Genomic DNA, 17,454 nt, shown 5'->3' on the forward strand with positions numbered 1-17,454 from the left:
GGAGTAGCAACGCCAACTCCACAAAGAATTCACAATTTCAACAAAGTCATTCAACACATGTCTCCAAATCAAACAATACAAGCAAGAACAATACTACAGCTCCTAGGCATGATGTCCTCATGCATAGCCATTGTCCCAAACGCAAGACTGCACATGAGGCCCTTACAACAGTGCCTAGCCTCACAGTGGTCTCAAGCACAAGGTCACCTTCTAGATCTGGTGTTAATAGACCGCCAAACTTACCTCTCGCTTCTATGGTGGAACAGTATAAATTTAAACAAAGGGCGGCCTTTCCAAGACCCAGTGCCACAGTACGTAATAACAACAGATGCTTCCATGACAGGGTGGGGAGCACATCTCAATCAACACAACATAAGAGGACAATGGAACATACATCAAACAAAACTGCATATAAATCATCTAGAATTATTAGCAGTTTTTCAAGCACTAAAAGCTTTCCAACCAATCATAACCCACAAATACATCCTTGTCAAAACAGACAACATGACAACGATGTATTATCTAAACAAACAAGGAGGAACACATTCAACGCAGTTAAGCTTATTAGCTCAAAACATATGGAAGTGGGCAATCCACCATCAAATTCGCCTAATAGCACAGTTTATTCCAGGGATCCAGAATCAACTGGCAGACAATCTCTCTCGATCACCAGCAAGTCCACGAATGGGAAATCCACCCACAAATTCTGAACACCTACTTCACACTCTGGGGAACACCTCAAATAGACTTATTTGCAACAAAAGAGAACGCAAAATGCCAAAACTTCGCGTCCAGATACCCACACAAGCAATCCCAAGGCAATGCCCTATGGATGAACTGGTCAGGAATATTTGCTTACGCTTTTCCTCCTCTCCCTCTCCTTCCTTATCTAGTAAACAAATTGAGTCAAAACAAACTCAAACTCATTTTAATAGCACCAACGTGGGCAAGACAACCCTGGTACACAACACTGCTAGATCTTTCTGTAGTACCCCACATCAAACTGCCCAACAAACCAGATCTGTTAACGCAACACAACCAACAGATCAGACACCCAGATCCAGCATCGCTGAATCTAGCAATCTGGCTCCTGAAATCCTAGAATTCGGACACTTACAACTTAGCCAAGAGTGTATGGAAGTCATAAAGCAGGCCAGAAGGCCATCCACTAGACACTGCTACGCAAGTAAGTGGAAAAGATTTGTTTGTTACTGCCATCATAATCAGATACAACCACTACACGCAACTCCAAAACATATAGTAAATTACTTGCTCCATTTACAAAAAGCAAAGCTAGCCTTCTCTTCTATTAAAATACACCTTGCAGCAATATCTGCATACCTGCAGACTACCTATTCAACTTCCTTGTATAGGATACCAGTCATCAAAGCATTCATAGAAGGTCTTAAAAGAATTATACCACCAAGAACACCACCTGTTCCTTCATGGAACCTAAACGTGGTCCTAACAAGACTCATGGGCCCACCTTTCGAACCCATGCACTCTTGCGGAATACAATTCCTAACCTGGAAAGTTGCCTTTCTCATCGCCATTACATCTCTAAGAAGAGTAAGTGAAATTCAAGCGTTCACAACACAAGAACCTTTTATACAAATACATAAAAATAAGGTCGTCCTACGACCTAATCCAAAAGTTATTTCACCGTTCCATCTAAATCAAACGGTAGAACTACCAGTTTTGTTCCCACAGCCAGATTCTGTGGCTGAAAGAGCACTACATACATTAGATGTCAAAACAGCATTAATGTACTACATTGACAGAACAAAGAACATCAGAAAGACTAAACAGCTATTTATTGCATTCCAAAAACCTCATGCAGGTAACCCAATATCAAAACAAGGTATAGCCAGATGGATAGTTAAATGCATCCAAATCTGCTACCTTAAAGCAAAAAGACAACTGCCCATTACTCCCAGGGCACATTCAACAAGGAAAAAGGGTGCTTCAATGGCCTTTTTAGGAAACATCCCAATGCATGAAATATGTAAGGCAGCCACATGGTCTACGCCTCACACATTCACCAAACACTACTGTATAGATGTGCTATCCGCACAACAAGCTACAGTAGGTCAAGCTGTATTAAGAACTCTATTTCAGACAACTTCTACTCCTACAGGCTAAACCACCGCTTATGGGGAAATAACTGCTTACTAGTCTATGCAGAATATGTGTATCTACAGCGACAGATGCCATCGAACTGAAAATGTCACTTACCCAGTGTACATCTGTTCGTGGCATCAGTCGCTGAGATTCACATGTGCCCACCCACCTCCCCGGGAGCCTGTAGCAGTTCAGAAGTTACCTTCAATTTTGTACATTTGTATATATATTATTTAAACCTTTAATAGGTACATACTTACACATTTCATTGCGCGGGCACTATTACTATAGTACAACTCCTACCTCACCCTCTGCGGGGAAAACAATCGAAGATGGAGTCGACGCCCATGCGCAATGAGCACAGGAGGAGGAGTCACTCGGTCCCGTGACTCGAAAACACTTCTTCGAAGAAAAACAACTTGTAACACTCCGACCCAACACCAGATGGCGAGCTATTGCAGAACATGTGAATCTCAGCGACTGATGCCACGAACAGATGTACACTGGGTAAGTGACATTTTCATTTTAAAGCACCTTCATTAAAATATTTTTATTTTACTTAAATGTTGTGTTTCATTTCTAAATGTATTACCTTTTTCTGTACCTCACCCTTATCACCACCAATTATCCCTCTTGTACGTCAGCTCACAAGTTTTTGCTAGAAGTCAGACCAGCTTTTGATGCAACTTCATTCTCAGCCTACTTTATATATTTCAGAAGTAAATGATTTGCCTTTGCCATGATAAAAGGGTGGTATATGTCTGGACCTAAAACCTGAATATTTCCTTTACCAGAACAAATAATTTTATAGGAATGAAGACTTTTTTGTGAGTTTGGAGTGTAGGGGCTTGATGTACAAAGATTCCTGTTAAGTAATCATAAGTTGCATCAATTACCTTTTTGCCAATTTTTATTTCATAGTAGGAATGTAATATAATCTACTAAATGGATTCTTTAGAAGTGAGTGTAATTTGCCAAATGCATTTGTATTTTGAGCACCAACCTATGAATCAATAGATTGGTTTACAAGATACACATTTGTAGTGGGTCGCAGTTTGACCTACCTGATTAATATGTATAAGGTAGGTAGCAAATTAAGACCCATTACAATTGGTTTCTGCAAACCACTATGTATGTGACTGCTTTTAAATAAAACAATCTTTTTTTCAATGTAGTCCAATTTCCTAAAATGAACACTTGATGCGTTAAAAGAAAATAAATAACTTTACAAACTATTTAGGAGCAGGCAGTGGTCCCTGCTACACAAATGCAAATAGCATAACAATGAGAAACACTTATGCCATGCCAGCAAGGAGATTTTCTACCTTGTCGCTCAAGCCCATTCTGTGATCCACCCAGTTTGACATGCACACAAATGGATTTGACCAGGAAGGTAGTGTTAGAAAATAGCCTTCTTGCCTGGCTTCTTCCCAATGTTTAATTATCAAGGGTATTATTTTCACTCCCCTTTGCCTCCCAATTTCCTTCTCACAAGACTCAGTTTATATCATTAGCTTAGAGGATAGTGTAGGAAAGTGTCCCTTTCTGACATTGTAACCTCAATTTTTGCCTGGTATTTGATGCAACAGATGCTGAAAAGCACCTCCGCACTATGCTGCGCCAGTGCCCCCCGAGATTACCTGTTGGTGCTGCCTGGGACCTTGCCCTATACTTACAGGTGCAATCTCCTGGACTTAAGGTAAATGTGGGTTGAAATCCAAGGCAGCACCAACAGGTCACCTCGGAGGCACTGGTAAGGCTGGGTGCAGAGGTGCTTTTCAGCGTTGTGTGCACAGTGTTATTCTACGGGCAAAAAACATGGACTGCATTCGGACACTTCACAGCGATGTACGGGACCAGTCTCTTGTACTTAAGGTATTTAGGGGCATTAGAGGAATGTAAAGTAGTTGCCAGTGGGGTACTTAGCCCGGGGGTTGCTGTGCCCCGTATATGACCACTTCCTGTGGGAAGTGGACTTAATCCTGTCCCGGAGTTCCTAATTCTGCCATCACCAAGATAGCAGACTTTCAAATTTCGTGTCCACATCAGGTAGCCCCCCCGTAGTGGTAGAACTGGCCTGAAGGTAGAGATGCTTCTGACTAAAAAAAATCCCACCTGTCATGGTGCCAGATGAGCCTCAGGGCAGGGGTTTGTCTCACCCCAGCCTGGGGAAGGTTGGGGTTTGCATAGCAATGGCGGTGAGCTCTTTGAATCTCCCTGCCTTGGAATGCTACTTTACTGCTCATCCTGCTGGAAAAGGTGTTGGACACTCCCTGCCAGAGTAGACTTTTTTCCTGACCGGCCGAGAGTGTAGGCTTTTACCCCTGAGGGTCAGAAACTCCGTGGTGGCAGGCTGGTGTAAACCAGTCAGCCTGGGCACTAATTCCTGGTAGGTTTTTCAGGGAGCACCTCTAAGATGCTCTTTGGGTGCATGTCCTAATAAATCCCATACTGGAATCCATATGGATTTATTAAGATGAGGGTTTTGATACCAAGCACCAGTATTTTCTGTGCAGCCATCATGTAGCTGGGTCACTTGTGCTAACCATTGTCCAGTACACGCTTTAAGATGACTGCCTGGTCACTTACAATGTCTAGGAATAGAATTAGATATCACAGGTGTAGGAAAATGGCCCTTGTTGCAATTACCCTCTCCCATTTTGTGCCTTATATTGATGCTGACTTAACTGAGAGTATGCTGGGACCCTGCTAACTAGGCCCCAGCACCAGTGTTCTTTCACTAAAAATGTACCATTGTTTCCACAATTGGCACACAGATAAGTCCCTTGTAAAAGGTACCAGTGGTACCAAGGGCTCTAAGGGCTGCAACATATGTTATGCCACCATACGGGACCCCTCACCTAACACATGCACACTGCCATTGCCGATTGTGTGTGTTGGTGGGGAGAAAAAGGCAAAGTTTACATGGCATCCCCCACAGGATGCCATGCACACAAAACACTGCCTGTGGCATAGGTAAGTCACCCCTCTAGCAGGCCTTAAAGCCCTAAGGCAGGGTGCACTATACCACAGGTAAGGGCATAGCTGCATGAGCAATATGCCCCTACGGTGACTGTCCATTCTTAGACATTGTAAGTACAGTGTGGCCATATTAAGTATATGATCTGGGAGTTTGTCAAAACGAACTCCACAGTTCCATAATGGCTACACTGAATACTGGGAAGTTTGGTATCAAACTTCTCAGAATAATAAACCCACACTGATGCCAGTGTTGGATTTATTAAAAATGCACACCGAGGGCATCTTATAGAAGCCCCCTGTATTTCACCCAATCCTCCAGTGTAGGACTGCCACTGAGAGACTGGTTTCTGACCCCAGGTGAGAGCCTTTGTACTCTCTGAGGCCAGAAACAAAGCCTGCACTTGGTGGAGGTGCTTCACACCTCCCCCCCCTGCAGGAACTACAACACCTAGCGGTGAGCCTCAAAGGCTCAGCTTTCGTGTTACCCTGCCCTAGGGCACTCCAGCTAGTGGAGATGCCCAGCCCCCGGACAAAGCCCCCACTTTTGGTGGCAAGTCCAGAGGGATAATAAGGAAAAACAAGGAGTCACCACCTCAGCCAGGGCCACCCCTAAGGTGTCCAAAGCTGAAGTGACCCCCTCCTTGCAGAATCCTCCATCTTGGTTTGGAGGATCAGGGCCAGTAGGGATCAGAATGTGCTTCCCTCCCCAAAGGGAGTGAGAACAAGGAGGGTGTAGCCACCCTCGGGGACTGTAGCCATTAACTACTGCCCTCTGACCCCTAAAACGCCCCTAAATCTTGTATTTAAGGGCTCCCTGAGCCAAGCTAGTCAGATTCCTGACGACCTCAAGAAAGAAGGACTGCTGAGCTGAAAACCCCGCAGAGAAGAAAAGGAGACAATAACTGACTCGACCCCAGCCCTACCGGCCTGTCTCCTGCTTCAAATAACCTGCAGAAAAAATGCAATGTGTCCTGCAGGTCCAGCAACCTCTGAAAGTCCCCAGAGGACTGCCTGCAACACAGAGGATCAAGAACTCCCGTGGACAGCGGCCCTGTCCAAAGAAGAAAATAAGAAACCTCTTCTAAAGGACTCCCACCTCACCCCAGAAGTGTGAGTCCTAATCACCCTGCACCCGACACCCACGGCCCGAGTCCAGGTGGCCCAACCGACCAGAGAGGACCTCCAGGCGACGGCGACCAAGTGCCCACCCTGAGTTGAACTCTCTACCCCTCCATGACAACGCCTGCAGAGGGAATCCCGAGGACCCCCCTGACCGCGACTCCCCTGGACGAAGATAAGACGCCAAAGGACCCACTGCGCCCACAGCCCCCAGGCCTTGTAGAAATTGACACCCAGTGCAGCGACGATCAACAGGTGGCCCTATTTCCTATCCGACTGGTGGTGTGCCCAAGACCCCCCCCCCCCCCCCCCCCCCCCCCAGACCTCGCCTGCAGTGCCTGAGTGACAGCTGGTGGCCCCGCATAGAGTTTCATTGGAAACCCGACGTCCTGTCTGCACCCGGCCGCCCCAGGGTCACTGAGGGTGTGGGATTGGTGCCTACTTGGAGCCCCTGCAGTGCTCCTCTAATCCCCCCTGGTCTGCCCTCCGAGCCGCGGGTACTTACCTGCTGGCAGACCGAATTCCGAGTACCCCCTGTCTCCATAAGAGCCCATGTTAAAATTGCTCCACTTTGACCTCTGCTACCGGCCGGCCCAGTGTTGCTGGTGGTGGGTGTTTGGGGTTGACTCCAACCCCCAACGGTGGACTACCTATAACCCGGAGACTGGAACTGTAAGTCATGTACTTGCCTCTAAAACTGTACTTTATTTTCTTCCCCTAGGAACTGTTCTGCACTGTGTCCACTTTTAAAATGGATATTCTCTGTTTTCTTGACTAAAGTGAAACAAAGTTACATTGATGTACTTACCTGCAACAGTATTTACTTCTGAACTGAGTCTTGTGGTCCTAGTAATAAAGTAACAAAAACATATTTTTCTATAAAAAAAAATCATCTAGGTCTGGAGTCTTGAGTGTGTGTTTCTTTTATTGTTATTGTGTACACAACAAATGCTTAACACTACTCTCTGATAAGCCTAACTGCTCGACCACGCTACCACAAATAGAGCATTAGTATTAAATATTATTGCCTCTGACAAGCCTCTTGGGGAAACCCTGGACTCTGTGCACACTATATCTCATGTTGATATAGTATATACAGAGCAGTCTTCCTACAACAGGGGCCTGTGTGCTCATGCATATATGTTGTCACATGTATTATATTGCACCCTGCCTTAGGGCACGTAAGACCTACTGTAGTGGTAAGCTTACATGTAATGCATACAGTGTTTTGGCATGATGCACAGAGTGTGCTGTAGTGACTCCAATTCAGCTTTTATTGTGACTCAGGAGGTTAGCTTTGCCGTTTGGCTTGCAGGCCTGTGCCCCCATCACTTGGTGACTTTTAACCTACTTAGTTTGCTCTGTCTTAGGCCATGTTTTGAAATGTTTTGATTTGCATTATCAGTGCCACTCTGTTATGACACTGATAGTGACGCCTTCACAAAGTGATGTACGTAGGTATTCACATCATGTCCCTTTGTCACTTACGTAATGTACACTTGTTGGGGATTGTTTACATAATTGCCGGCGCAATCTGCCTCCTTATCTATTGTTTGGAAACATACCTGCATCAGGGGTCCTACAAGATCTGTATAAATACATCTCACACAGACAAGGTTACTCATTACTAATGTGAGAAAAGGGTAACTTCTGTTCCACTACGAATCCCCTGAGATGTTGCAATCTAAAGTCCATGGGTAAGGCTCCCAGAAATAACCTTCTGCTGTCTGGGTTTTTGGTGAGGTACTGTTTGTGAGCCGGGAGGGTTGGGCCCGACAGTTGTGACATGTTGTAGGATTGGCTTAGTCGCTTACAAACAAAAGTGCTGTCATTCCTAAACCACCAGTCTCGCCTAGGAGCGAGAGTCCGACTACAACATGGTGCCACCAACGATGGTGTTTTGGCACTAATTTACAGATATTCTAAGTATCTCTGTCTCATACACAACAGGCACCCGAAGTACCATAATACGGAGACGTCTGTGGTCTTGGGGATAATCCTCCTCAGCTGAACAGGGACCTCCTAACTAGGCTGTAGGTAGTTCACGTTTAAACTCTTAAAAGGACTCACCACCCAGACCTATTTGATGTTTCATCTCTGTACCCATTACTCAACATGGCTAACGCCATAGACACTCCAGAAAACGTCAGACATGCATTAACACAGCATTTAATAGCCCATGGCTTAACAGATGAGGGTGAGGATGTCCCATTTATTGTGAAAGCTCATGAAGCTTACCAAACAGAAACATTCTATTCCTGGGTCACCTTTCCTGAAGAAGATGAGACCACATATACATCCTTTAAAAGTTGTTTCTTTGTTGTAAAGTTGTTTCTTCTTTGGAGCAGAGCCGCTGTCCTCAGGAGTTCTTGGTCCTTTTAGATGCAGGGTAGTCCTCTGAGGCTTCAGAGGTTGCTGCACCCTGGGGGACGCGTCGCTGTTGCAGTTTTTCTCGAAGTGGGGAGACAGGCTGGTAGGGCTGGGGCCAAAGCTGTTGGTGTCTCCGTCTTCTCTGCAGGGCTTTAGGTCAGCAGTCCTTCTTCGTCTTCAGGTTGCAGGAATCTATCTTGCTTGGTTCTGGGGGCCCCTAAATACTAAATTTAGGGGGGTGTTTAGGTCTGGGGGGTTAGTAGCCAATGGCTACTAGCCCTGAGGGTGGCTACACCCTCTTTGTGCCTCCTCCCTGAGGGGAGGGGGGCACATCCCTAATCCTATTGGGGGAATCCTCCATCTGCAAGATGGAGGATTTCTAAAAGTCAGAGTCACCTCAGCTCAGGACACCTTAGGGGTTGTCCTGACTGGCCAGTGACTCCTCCTCCTTATCTCCTCCAGCCTTGCCGCCAAAAGTGGGGCTGTAGCGGGGGGCGCATCTCCAATAGCTGGAGTGCCCTGTGGCGCTGTAACAAAGGGGGTGAGCCTTTGAGGCTCACCGCCAGGTGTTACAGTTCCTGCAGGGGGAGGTGAGAAGCACCTCCACCCAGTACAGGCTTTGTTACTAGCCACAGAGTGACAAAGGCACTCTCCCCATGTGGCCAGCAACATGTCTGGTGTGTGGCAGGCTGGTAAAACTAGTCTGCCCACACTGGAAGTCAGGTATGTTTTCAGGGGGCATCTCTAAGATGCCCTCTGGGGTGTATTTCACAATAAAATGTACACTGGCATCAGTGTGCATTTATTGTGCTGAGAAGTTTGATACCAAACTTTCCAGTTTTCAGTGTTGCCATTATGGTGCTGTGGAGTTAGTGTGTGACAGACTCCCAGACCATATACTCTTATAGCTACCCTGCACTTACAATGTCTAAGGTTTTGTTTAGACACTGTAGGGGCATAGTGCTCATGCACCTATGCCCTCACCTATGGTATAGTGCACCCTGCCTTAGGGCTGTAAGGCCTGCTAGAGGGGTGACTGATCTATGCCATAGGCAGTGTGAGGTTGGCATGGCACCCTGAGGGGAGTGCCATGTCGACTTAGTTTTCTCCCCACCAGCACACACAAGCTGGCAAGCAGTGTGTCTGTGTTGAGTGAGGGGTCCCCTCTAAGGGCTGCAGCATGTCTTATGCCACAGAGACCTCCCCTGGCATCAGGGCCCTTGATACCAGGGGTACCAGTTACAAGGGACTTACCTGGATGCCAGGGTGTGCCAATTGTGGAAAAAAAGGTACAGTTTTAGGGAAAGAACGCTGGGGCCTGATTAGCAGGCCTCAGCACACTTTCAAATCATAACTTGGCATCAGCAAAGGCAAAAAGTCAGGGGGTAACCATGCCAAGGAGGCATTTCCTTACACCAGCTATGGCTGAGCCATGTCCTAGATTGAAAATAGAATCCTGATCTGGTCTTGCCTGCCGCTTTCCATTGTGTGTCAGATAGCTATTGCTGAAATAATGATTCCACCCGTCCTTCAACTGGTCAATTCATGCACCATCTGCGCTCCCATCTTATTGCACTTGCCCGGGCAGGCAAGCAGCATAGCGTACATGGGAGATTCTTATTCTTATGATTCTGCTCTGTCTGGGTGCCCTGGACATGTTGCTCTGCCCGCTATGCGCACAGGCCCAATATACACATTTCTGGCTTTAACCACATGTGGCAGTCGAGGAGGCAGATCAGGCAGTGCCACTTCCACTATCCACTGCCCTTTATTCACCTTACAGTGCATCCAGAACAGAGATTGAGCCAGTTGGCAGCGTGCATTGGGCTTGGGAGTGGCTGAAGAAACATGCAAAACGTCTTTCTCTCTACGCCCCTCTGTTCCTCATGACCACAAACCAGTGCTGCCCCTTCTGACAGACATGGGTCCTCGGGCACACTCTTGCAACTGGCACTTCACTGCATTTTCTGATCTCTATCCCATGGGTCCCACTCCCTCTTTATCCTCCTGGTTACAAGATGTCTCCTACTGTCAGGAGCAACTAGCAAATTTCTGGGAACTGCCTGCGCATTCACGCCCAAGGATATCTGGGAACTATTCCTCACCCACGTGCGCCATAGGACCTCCACCTTACCAGCAACAGGAGAATCTGGCACTGAGGAAAGCCCTCCTTACCTAAACTCTCACAGCCCCTGCACGTAATGAGTGACCTAAGTCTGTCATTTCAGTTAAATCTATGGATCGCCCAGCTAGCTCATTGCCCTGAAACTGTTTAACCTTGGGGTTGCTATGTATATCGTCTGTTATAAAAGTGCATGTGTTATTGCCTAACAATTTGTACCCATATGTGAGTAGAATATTTTCTTTTTTTTATGCTGATGCATCCTGCATTATTATACTGCCATGCTCTCCAAGCCATTCCCTTTCCCTCCCCTCTCCTGACCCTATATCTGTTCCCTGCTCCCTTTTTGTTCTCCTAAGTACTTGTCCCTTTGTAGTTGAATTGATTGTATTGTGGGTTTTTTTCTCTAGATGCCAGTAAATTATTATTATTTTTTTTTAGGATGATTTATGTATGATTGGATGGTAGAGTGCCACCTTTTTCCTCCTGTGGCATGTGAAAACCTGCAAATGTATGTGACCAGTAAGACTACAAATGTGAAATCCTGGATGCAGTTGAAGTTGGGGAAATATCTTAATGCAGAGAATTTTGACAATTAATAGTTTGTCTTGAATATCTCCAGTGTAATTTAATTGAATAAAAGCTTTGTTTCAGTAAGTTGTTTAATCTGAAACTGTTTTTTTTCAGGATAAAGTTCTTCATAACATTATGCCAATTTTTACCTTTATGGGAGCAAATATAATGCGTCTGGATGATACCTACAGTTTCCAAGTCATCACGAAGACCGTCCAGACTGTCATTCCAGCTCTTATACAGGTATGTAATTTAAAGGCAAACTAAGAATTTTTATTTCATGCATTTTATTTTGGTCACTCTTGTTCTTTTTCTGCTTGTATAATCTGTTGTCCTGCCCCACATTGCCTCTTAAATTGTGTTATGATTTGATTTTCACTGGGACATGGACCCCCCTATTTTTTACGTCGAGCCTAGGGAGCGCGAATGCGCTCTCTTAAAGACCCGTTTGATTCAGTCAGTTGGCTTTTAACTACGCCCACTGTTGCCATTCGTTCCTTGTTGTGCTTGTCTTTAATGCTTGCTTTTTATTGGTGCATTTTTCTAAATGTCCCTCCTTTCTGTGCTTAGCTCCCTTCCAGTTGTTTTCACTAAGTGAACATTTTTGTTGAGCATCACACTACATTCCCGCTTCCTCCTGTTACAGCGTGAGATGGCCCCTCCTCCTGCCTGGGCAGTGCAGCCTTCGTGTTCTTTTAGTTGTACATAGCACTGTTTCAGGTTTCGTTTGTGATGGCTTTCCCAACAGCCTCACCTGGTCCACAGCTTGTTTTGGTTTTGCCCTCATGCAGCCTTCTACTCGTGATTTTTAGACCAACCCACGATTATTTATTGGTTATTTCTGTCTGATTGTGTCCTGGAGCTGGAGCTGTTCTGCTTCAGTGTAGCGCCATTCACCGGGAAGCTACTCGGACGGCAGGTGGCACAGAAAGTAGCCGGGAGAGACACTTAAAATAAATCGCATTCAGCTTTACAGTATTTTCACAGATTTTCATTTTTCTACGTTTCAATACCATGCTAGTTTTTTTTTTTTATGTTACGAAAACAGAAGCTCAGGTTCCTGTTGCAAGTTTTTGTTCTTTCATGTCATTTCAGATCGACATGATGCCCTTGTCCTCCATTTGGAAATGGACTTCCTGGAAGCATCTAGGGCAGCGTTTAAGGCCATCGATGCCTTAGTGTAAAAATAATTATTGTGTTTTTACACACAAGCAACAGTTAGATGCCAAGACTATGCGCTTCTATGTGATTAAATATGTTTAGACATCTGTGTTAGCCGTAGATCTGTGGCACTCTTCCCGCATGCTTCCTACAGTAGGGTCTTTCAACTCTCTGTAAAATGTATCTGTTAAGCACACAGCTCCTTGATGCCCTTTCTAGAGAATTTTTTTCGCCATATCCGGGACAGGCCAGAAATTCTTATCACGTGGAAGGCCCCACTTTTCTTAAAACTAAAGCGGATGTATTTCCATCCTAACACTAAATGGATTGAGATAATAGTTACTTAAGGAAGACTTTCGCAGACACGGCCCAGGCTTATTTTATAGCCCGTAAAAACAATATATTTCTTATAATAATAGTGTGGTGTTTTATAAATAACGACCCAGTTTGTAAACACCCTCTGCCCTGGCTCCTGCAGCAAGAGGCTATTGATATTAATGAAAAACTGAGAGATGAAAAGCTGTCGTCTGTCTCTCTTCCCCTTAGTCACCCCACTCATGGTTTTGGGGGTACGTTTGACCCCACTAACTGACCTTGCTTTGTTCTCGGCCCGTGTTTACTCTCCCGGGGCAGATTTATTTTTCAGGCTCCCTTTTAACCCATTTATTGTTGCAAATGAGTTTATTTCAACAGACTCCTCGTCTCCTAATTCGACTTAATCTAAACGCACTCCTAAAACCATCACTCAAGCGCTTTAAAGGGGCAATAGGGTCGGCAATACGTAGAGCAATAAAAGCCCTGCTCTGGCAGCTTGCCCTTTCAAATCGAACTTAAAATGTACTTTAAATTGTGCCTCAGAAAGCTTTCACCCACACTCATTTTTTTAACCATCAATCTCGGAAGGCCTACTTTGTATTCTAAACTCTTTATTAAGACATATTTTTTAATTCCCTTTCATATCAGAATGCTCCTTCTGTCAGACTGCTGTATTTATTAATTGTAATTTTTTTACACAGGAAGTTTTTTTTATCTGTAATATAATATCAGTAGTAAACCCCTGTTAACCTGTATGTCCATAATCCAGTTTTATTGAACAGAAAAACCAACCCATTTAACCCCTTGTCCTACTGCCAAAGTGCGAAGTAACCGAAAGAAACAAGTGATTCTTACCCATCTGAGCCTGGTGTGATTGATAGAAAAATGTAATAAGACTACGTCGAATAGAGTACCTGTAATGAGTAACACCCGTATGAAAAATTCTAAACACCCCCAAAATAACAATGTTTATGGAATACTTGGGTATGGATCTACCTTGAATAACACATTCTCACTTTTCTTTATTTGGGTGTTTTATAGCACCTACAAGTGAAAAGTGAATTGCCTCTAGGCAGTTCTAAATATCAAGTACATCCATCTACAGATAGACCCATTTGCAAGAGGGTTGAAGCACATATGCCTTTGTTTGGTTTCCCATTTGCAGCTACAAAGTGTGACATCACAATGGTGAGTGGTGCTCAGGAGCACCCAAGTCTTTCGTGGGGCTCAAGAGGTGCAGTTAGACGAGGGTCAGGCATTGAAAGGTAAGGTAAACCCCACAGTGAAGGAACGTAACCCACAGGGAACTTCAGGAGAGGCCACCCTTTCTCATTTTAGACTCCTCCCCTTTATGAGGTCAAGCCTAGGCAGCGCGCATGTGCTGTGTCTCGACATGTTGTAATGTTCTTTTGTTGGCTTTCACCACGTTCATCTCATGCCCATCACTTTCATTAGTTCCTTGGCCTGCCTTTCAAAATTCCCTTGATTTCGTAGGTAAACGCTCTACATTTGTCCAGCCTTGAGACTGCTCCGTTACCACCCTGGAGGTTGGGAGGGGAGGACCCCAAAATAATAATAGAAAATAATGAATAAATAATTGCAATATTTTCATTTTTTGCCGCAGATATAGGAAGAAGATTAAAGGGCGTACTTTAGGTATATGCAGTATAATATGAACCACAGAGGGCAACCCTGCAAAAACCCAAGAGGGGCTGGTAGAAAATATTGTCAATAGACTACATTGCCCACTCTTGGACCAACTAAAACATAAAAACACTCATATATACATGCAGCATCATAAGACAATATTTAAACAATCTTCTTTTATTTACATACAAAATTAATTAATACAACTCAAATACCCCTATCAGAGAAATAAGAAGGACAGATAGAGCGTCAATTTCAATTCTTAAGACCACAGTCCTCTTCAGTTAAACTTCACGCCGCCTTATATAGTAAAGCTTGTGATGCAACTGTTGGAGATGATGGCTTCTTGCACAGCCATCGTTCCCCATGCAAGACTACACATGCGTACACTGCAGCCATGCCTTTCATGTCAGAAGTCTCAGTCCTAGGGTCATCTTCAAGATCTGGTGGTGTTTGACCTCCAAACTCAACGCTCTCTGCAGTGGTGGAATCCCATCAATCTTTCAAAAGGGTGGCCCTTTCATGACCCTTTCATGACCCTGTGCCTCAGATCACTCTCACAACAGATGCATCACAGATGGTTTGGGAAGCTCACCTCAGCAGCATCTTAATTCAAGGGAAATGGGATACCTTTCAATAGTCTTACCACATTAAATATTTGAAGTTGCTAGCAGTCTTTCTAACACTCAAGGCATTCCTTACACATATCTGACACAAAGTTGTGTTAGTCCGTACAGACAACATGACAAAAATGTATTATCTGCAAAAACAGGGGGACACTCATCTCAATTGTCCCTTCTAGCTCAGACAATTTGGAAGTGGGTGATTCACAATCACATTCAATTACTGGCAGAATATTTCCCAGGAATGGACCTATTGAGCAGGACGCAGCAACAAATCCACGAATGGGAAATTCACCCCAAGTACTTCACCAATATTTTCATATATGGGGAACACCAGAAATAGATCTCTTCGCCACCGCAGAAAACTCAGAATGGCTACACTCTCAGTACCAAGGTGTAAAGAAATGGCTCCCTGTTGCAGTTACCCCCACTTTTTGCCTGATACTGATGCTGACTTGACTGAGAAGAGTGCTGGGACCCTGCTAACCAGGCCCCAGCACCAGTGTTCCTTCACCTAAAATGTACCATTGTATCCACAATTGGCACACCCTGGCCTTCAGATAAGTCCCTTGTAACTGGTACTTCTAGTACCAAGGGCCCTGATGCCAAGGAAGGTCTCTAAGGGCTGCAGCATGTCTATGCCACCCTGGAGACCTCTCACTCAGCACAGACACCCTGCTTGCCAGCTTGTGTGTGCTAGTGAGGACAAAAACGAGTAAGTCGACATGGCACTCCCCTCAGGGTGCCATGCCAGCCTCTCACTGCCTATGCAGTATAGGTAAGACACCCCTCTAGCAGGCCTTACAGCCCTAAGGCAGGGTGCACTATACCATAGGTGAGGGTACCAGTGCATGAGCCTGGTACCCCTACAGTGTCTAAACAAAACCTTAGACATTGTAAGTGCAGGGTAGCTATAAGAGTATATGGTCTGGGAGTTTGTCAAACACGAACTCCACAGCACCATAATGGCTACACTGAAAACTGGGAAGTTTGGTATCAAACTTCTCAGCACAATAAATGCACACTGATGCCAGTGTACATTTTATTGTAAAATACACCCCAGAGGGCACCTTAGAGGTGCCCCCTGAAACTTAACCGACTATCTGTGTAGGCTGACTAGTTTTAGCAGCCTGCCACAAACCGAGACATGTTGCTGGCCCCATGGGGAGAGTGCCTTTGTCACTCTGAGGCCAGTAACAAAGCCTGCACTGGGTGGAGATGCTAACACCTCCCCCAGGCAGGAATTGTCACACCTGGCGGTGAGCCTCAAAGGCTCACCTCCTTTGTGCCAACCCAGCAGGACACTCCAGCTAGTGGAGTTGCCCGCCCCCTCCGGCCAGGCCCCACTTTTGGCGGCAAGGCCGGAGAAAATAATGAGAAAAACAAGGAGGAGTCACTGGCCAGTCAGGACAGCCCCTAAGGTGTCCTGAGCTGAAGTGACTCTAACTTTTAGAAATCCTCCATCTTGCAGATGGAGGATTCCCCAATAGGATTAGGGATGTGACCCCCTCCCTCTGGGAGGAGGCACAAAGAGGGTGTACCCACCCTCAGGGCTAGTAGCCATTGGCTACTAACCCCCCAGACCTAAACACGCCCTTAAATTTAGTATTTAAGGGCTACCCTGAACCCTAGAAAATTAGATTCCTGCAACTACAAGAAGAAGGACTGCCTAGCTGAAAAACCCCTGCAGCGGAAGACCAGAAGACGACAACTGCCTTGGCTCCAGAAACTCACCGGCCTGTCTCCTGCCTTCCAAAGATCCTGCTCCAGCGACGCCTTCCAAAGGGACCAGCGACCTCGACATCCTCTGAGGACTGCCCCTGCTTCGAAAAGACAAGAAACTCCCGAGGACAGCGGACCTGCTCCAAGAAAAGCTGCAACTTTGTTTCCAGCAGCTTTAAAGAACCCTGCAAGCTCCCCGCAAGAAGCGTGAGACTTGCAACACTGCACCCGGCGACCCCGACTCGGCTGGTGGAGATCCGACACCTCAGGAGGGACCCCAGGACTACTCTGATACTGTGAGTACCAAAACCTGTCCCCCCTGAGCCCCCACAGCGCCGCCTGCAGAGGGAATCCCGAGGCTTCCCCTGACCGCGACTCTTTGAACCTAAAGTCCCGACGCCTGGGAGAGACCCTGCATCCGCAGCCCCCAGGACCTGAAGGACCGGACTTTCACTGGAGAAGTGACCCCCAGGAGTCCCTCTCCCTTGCCCAAGTGGAGGTTTCCCCGAGGAACCCCCCCCTTGCCTGCCTGCAGCGCTGAAGAGATCCCGAGATCTCTCATAGACGAACATTGCAAACCCGACGCTTGTTTCTACACTGCACCCGGCCGCCCCCGCGCTGCTGAGGGTGAAATTTCTGTGTGGGCTTGTGTCCCCCCCGGTGCCCTACAAAACCCCTCTGGTCTGCCCTCCGAAGACA

General features: G+C 46.0%; 1 protein-coding gene across 1 annotated transcript in view; it reads left to right on the forward strand.

Moving 5' to 3' along the window:
• The window catches only part of HEATR1 (HEAT repeat containing 1), a 710,058-nt gene that overhangs the window by 453,818 nt on the left and 238,786 nt on the right, over nucleotides 1-17,454 (forward strand). The window contains exon 29 of the mRNA XM_069234483.1: nucleotides 11,402-11,530. Coding sequence (XP_069090584.1) covers nucleotides 11,402-11,530 — 129 coding nt within the window. The remainder of the gene's footprint in view (nucleotides 1-11,401; nucleotides 11,531-17,454) is intronic.

Source organism: Pleurodeles waltl, chromosome 5 (assembly GCF_031143425.1).
Source record: "Pleurodeles waltl isolate 20211129_DDA chromosome 5, aPleWal1.hap1.20221129, whole genome shotgun sequence".
NCBI lineage: Eukaryota > Metazoa > Chordata > Amphibia > Caudata > Salamandridae > Pleurodeles > Pleurodeles waltl.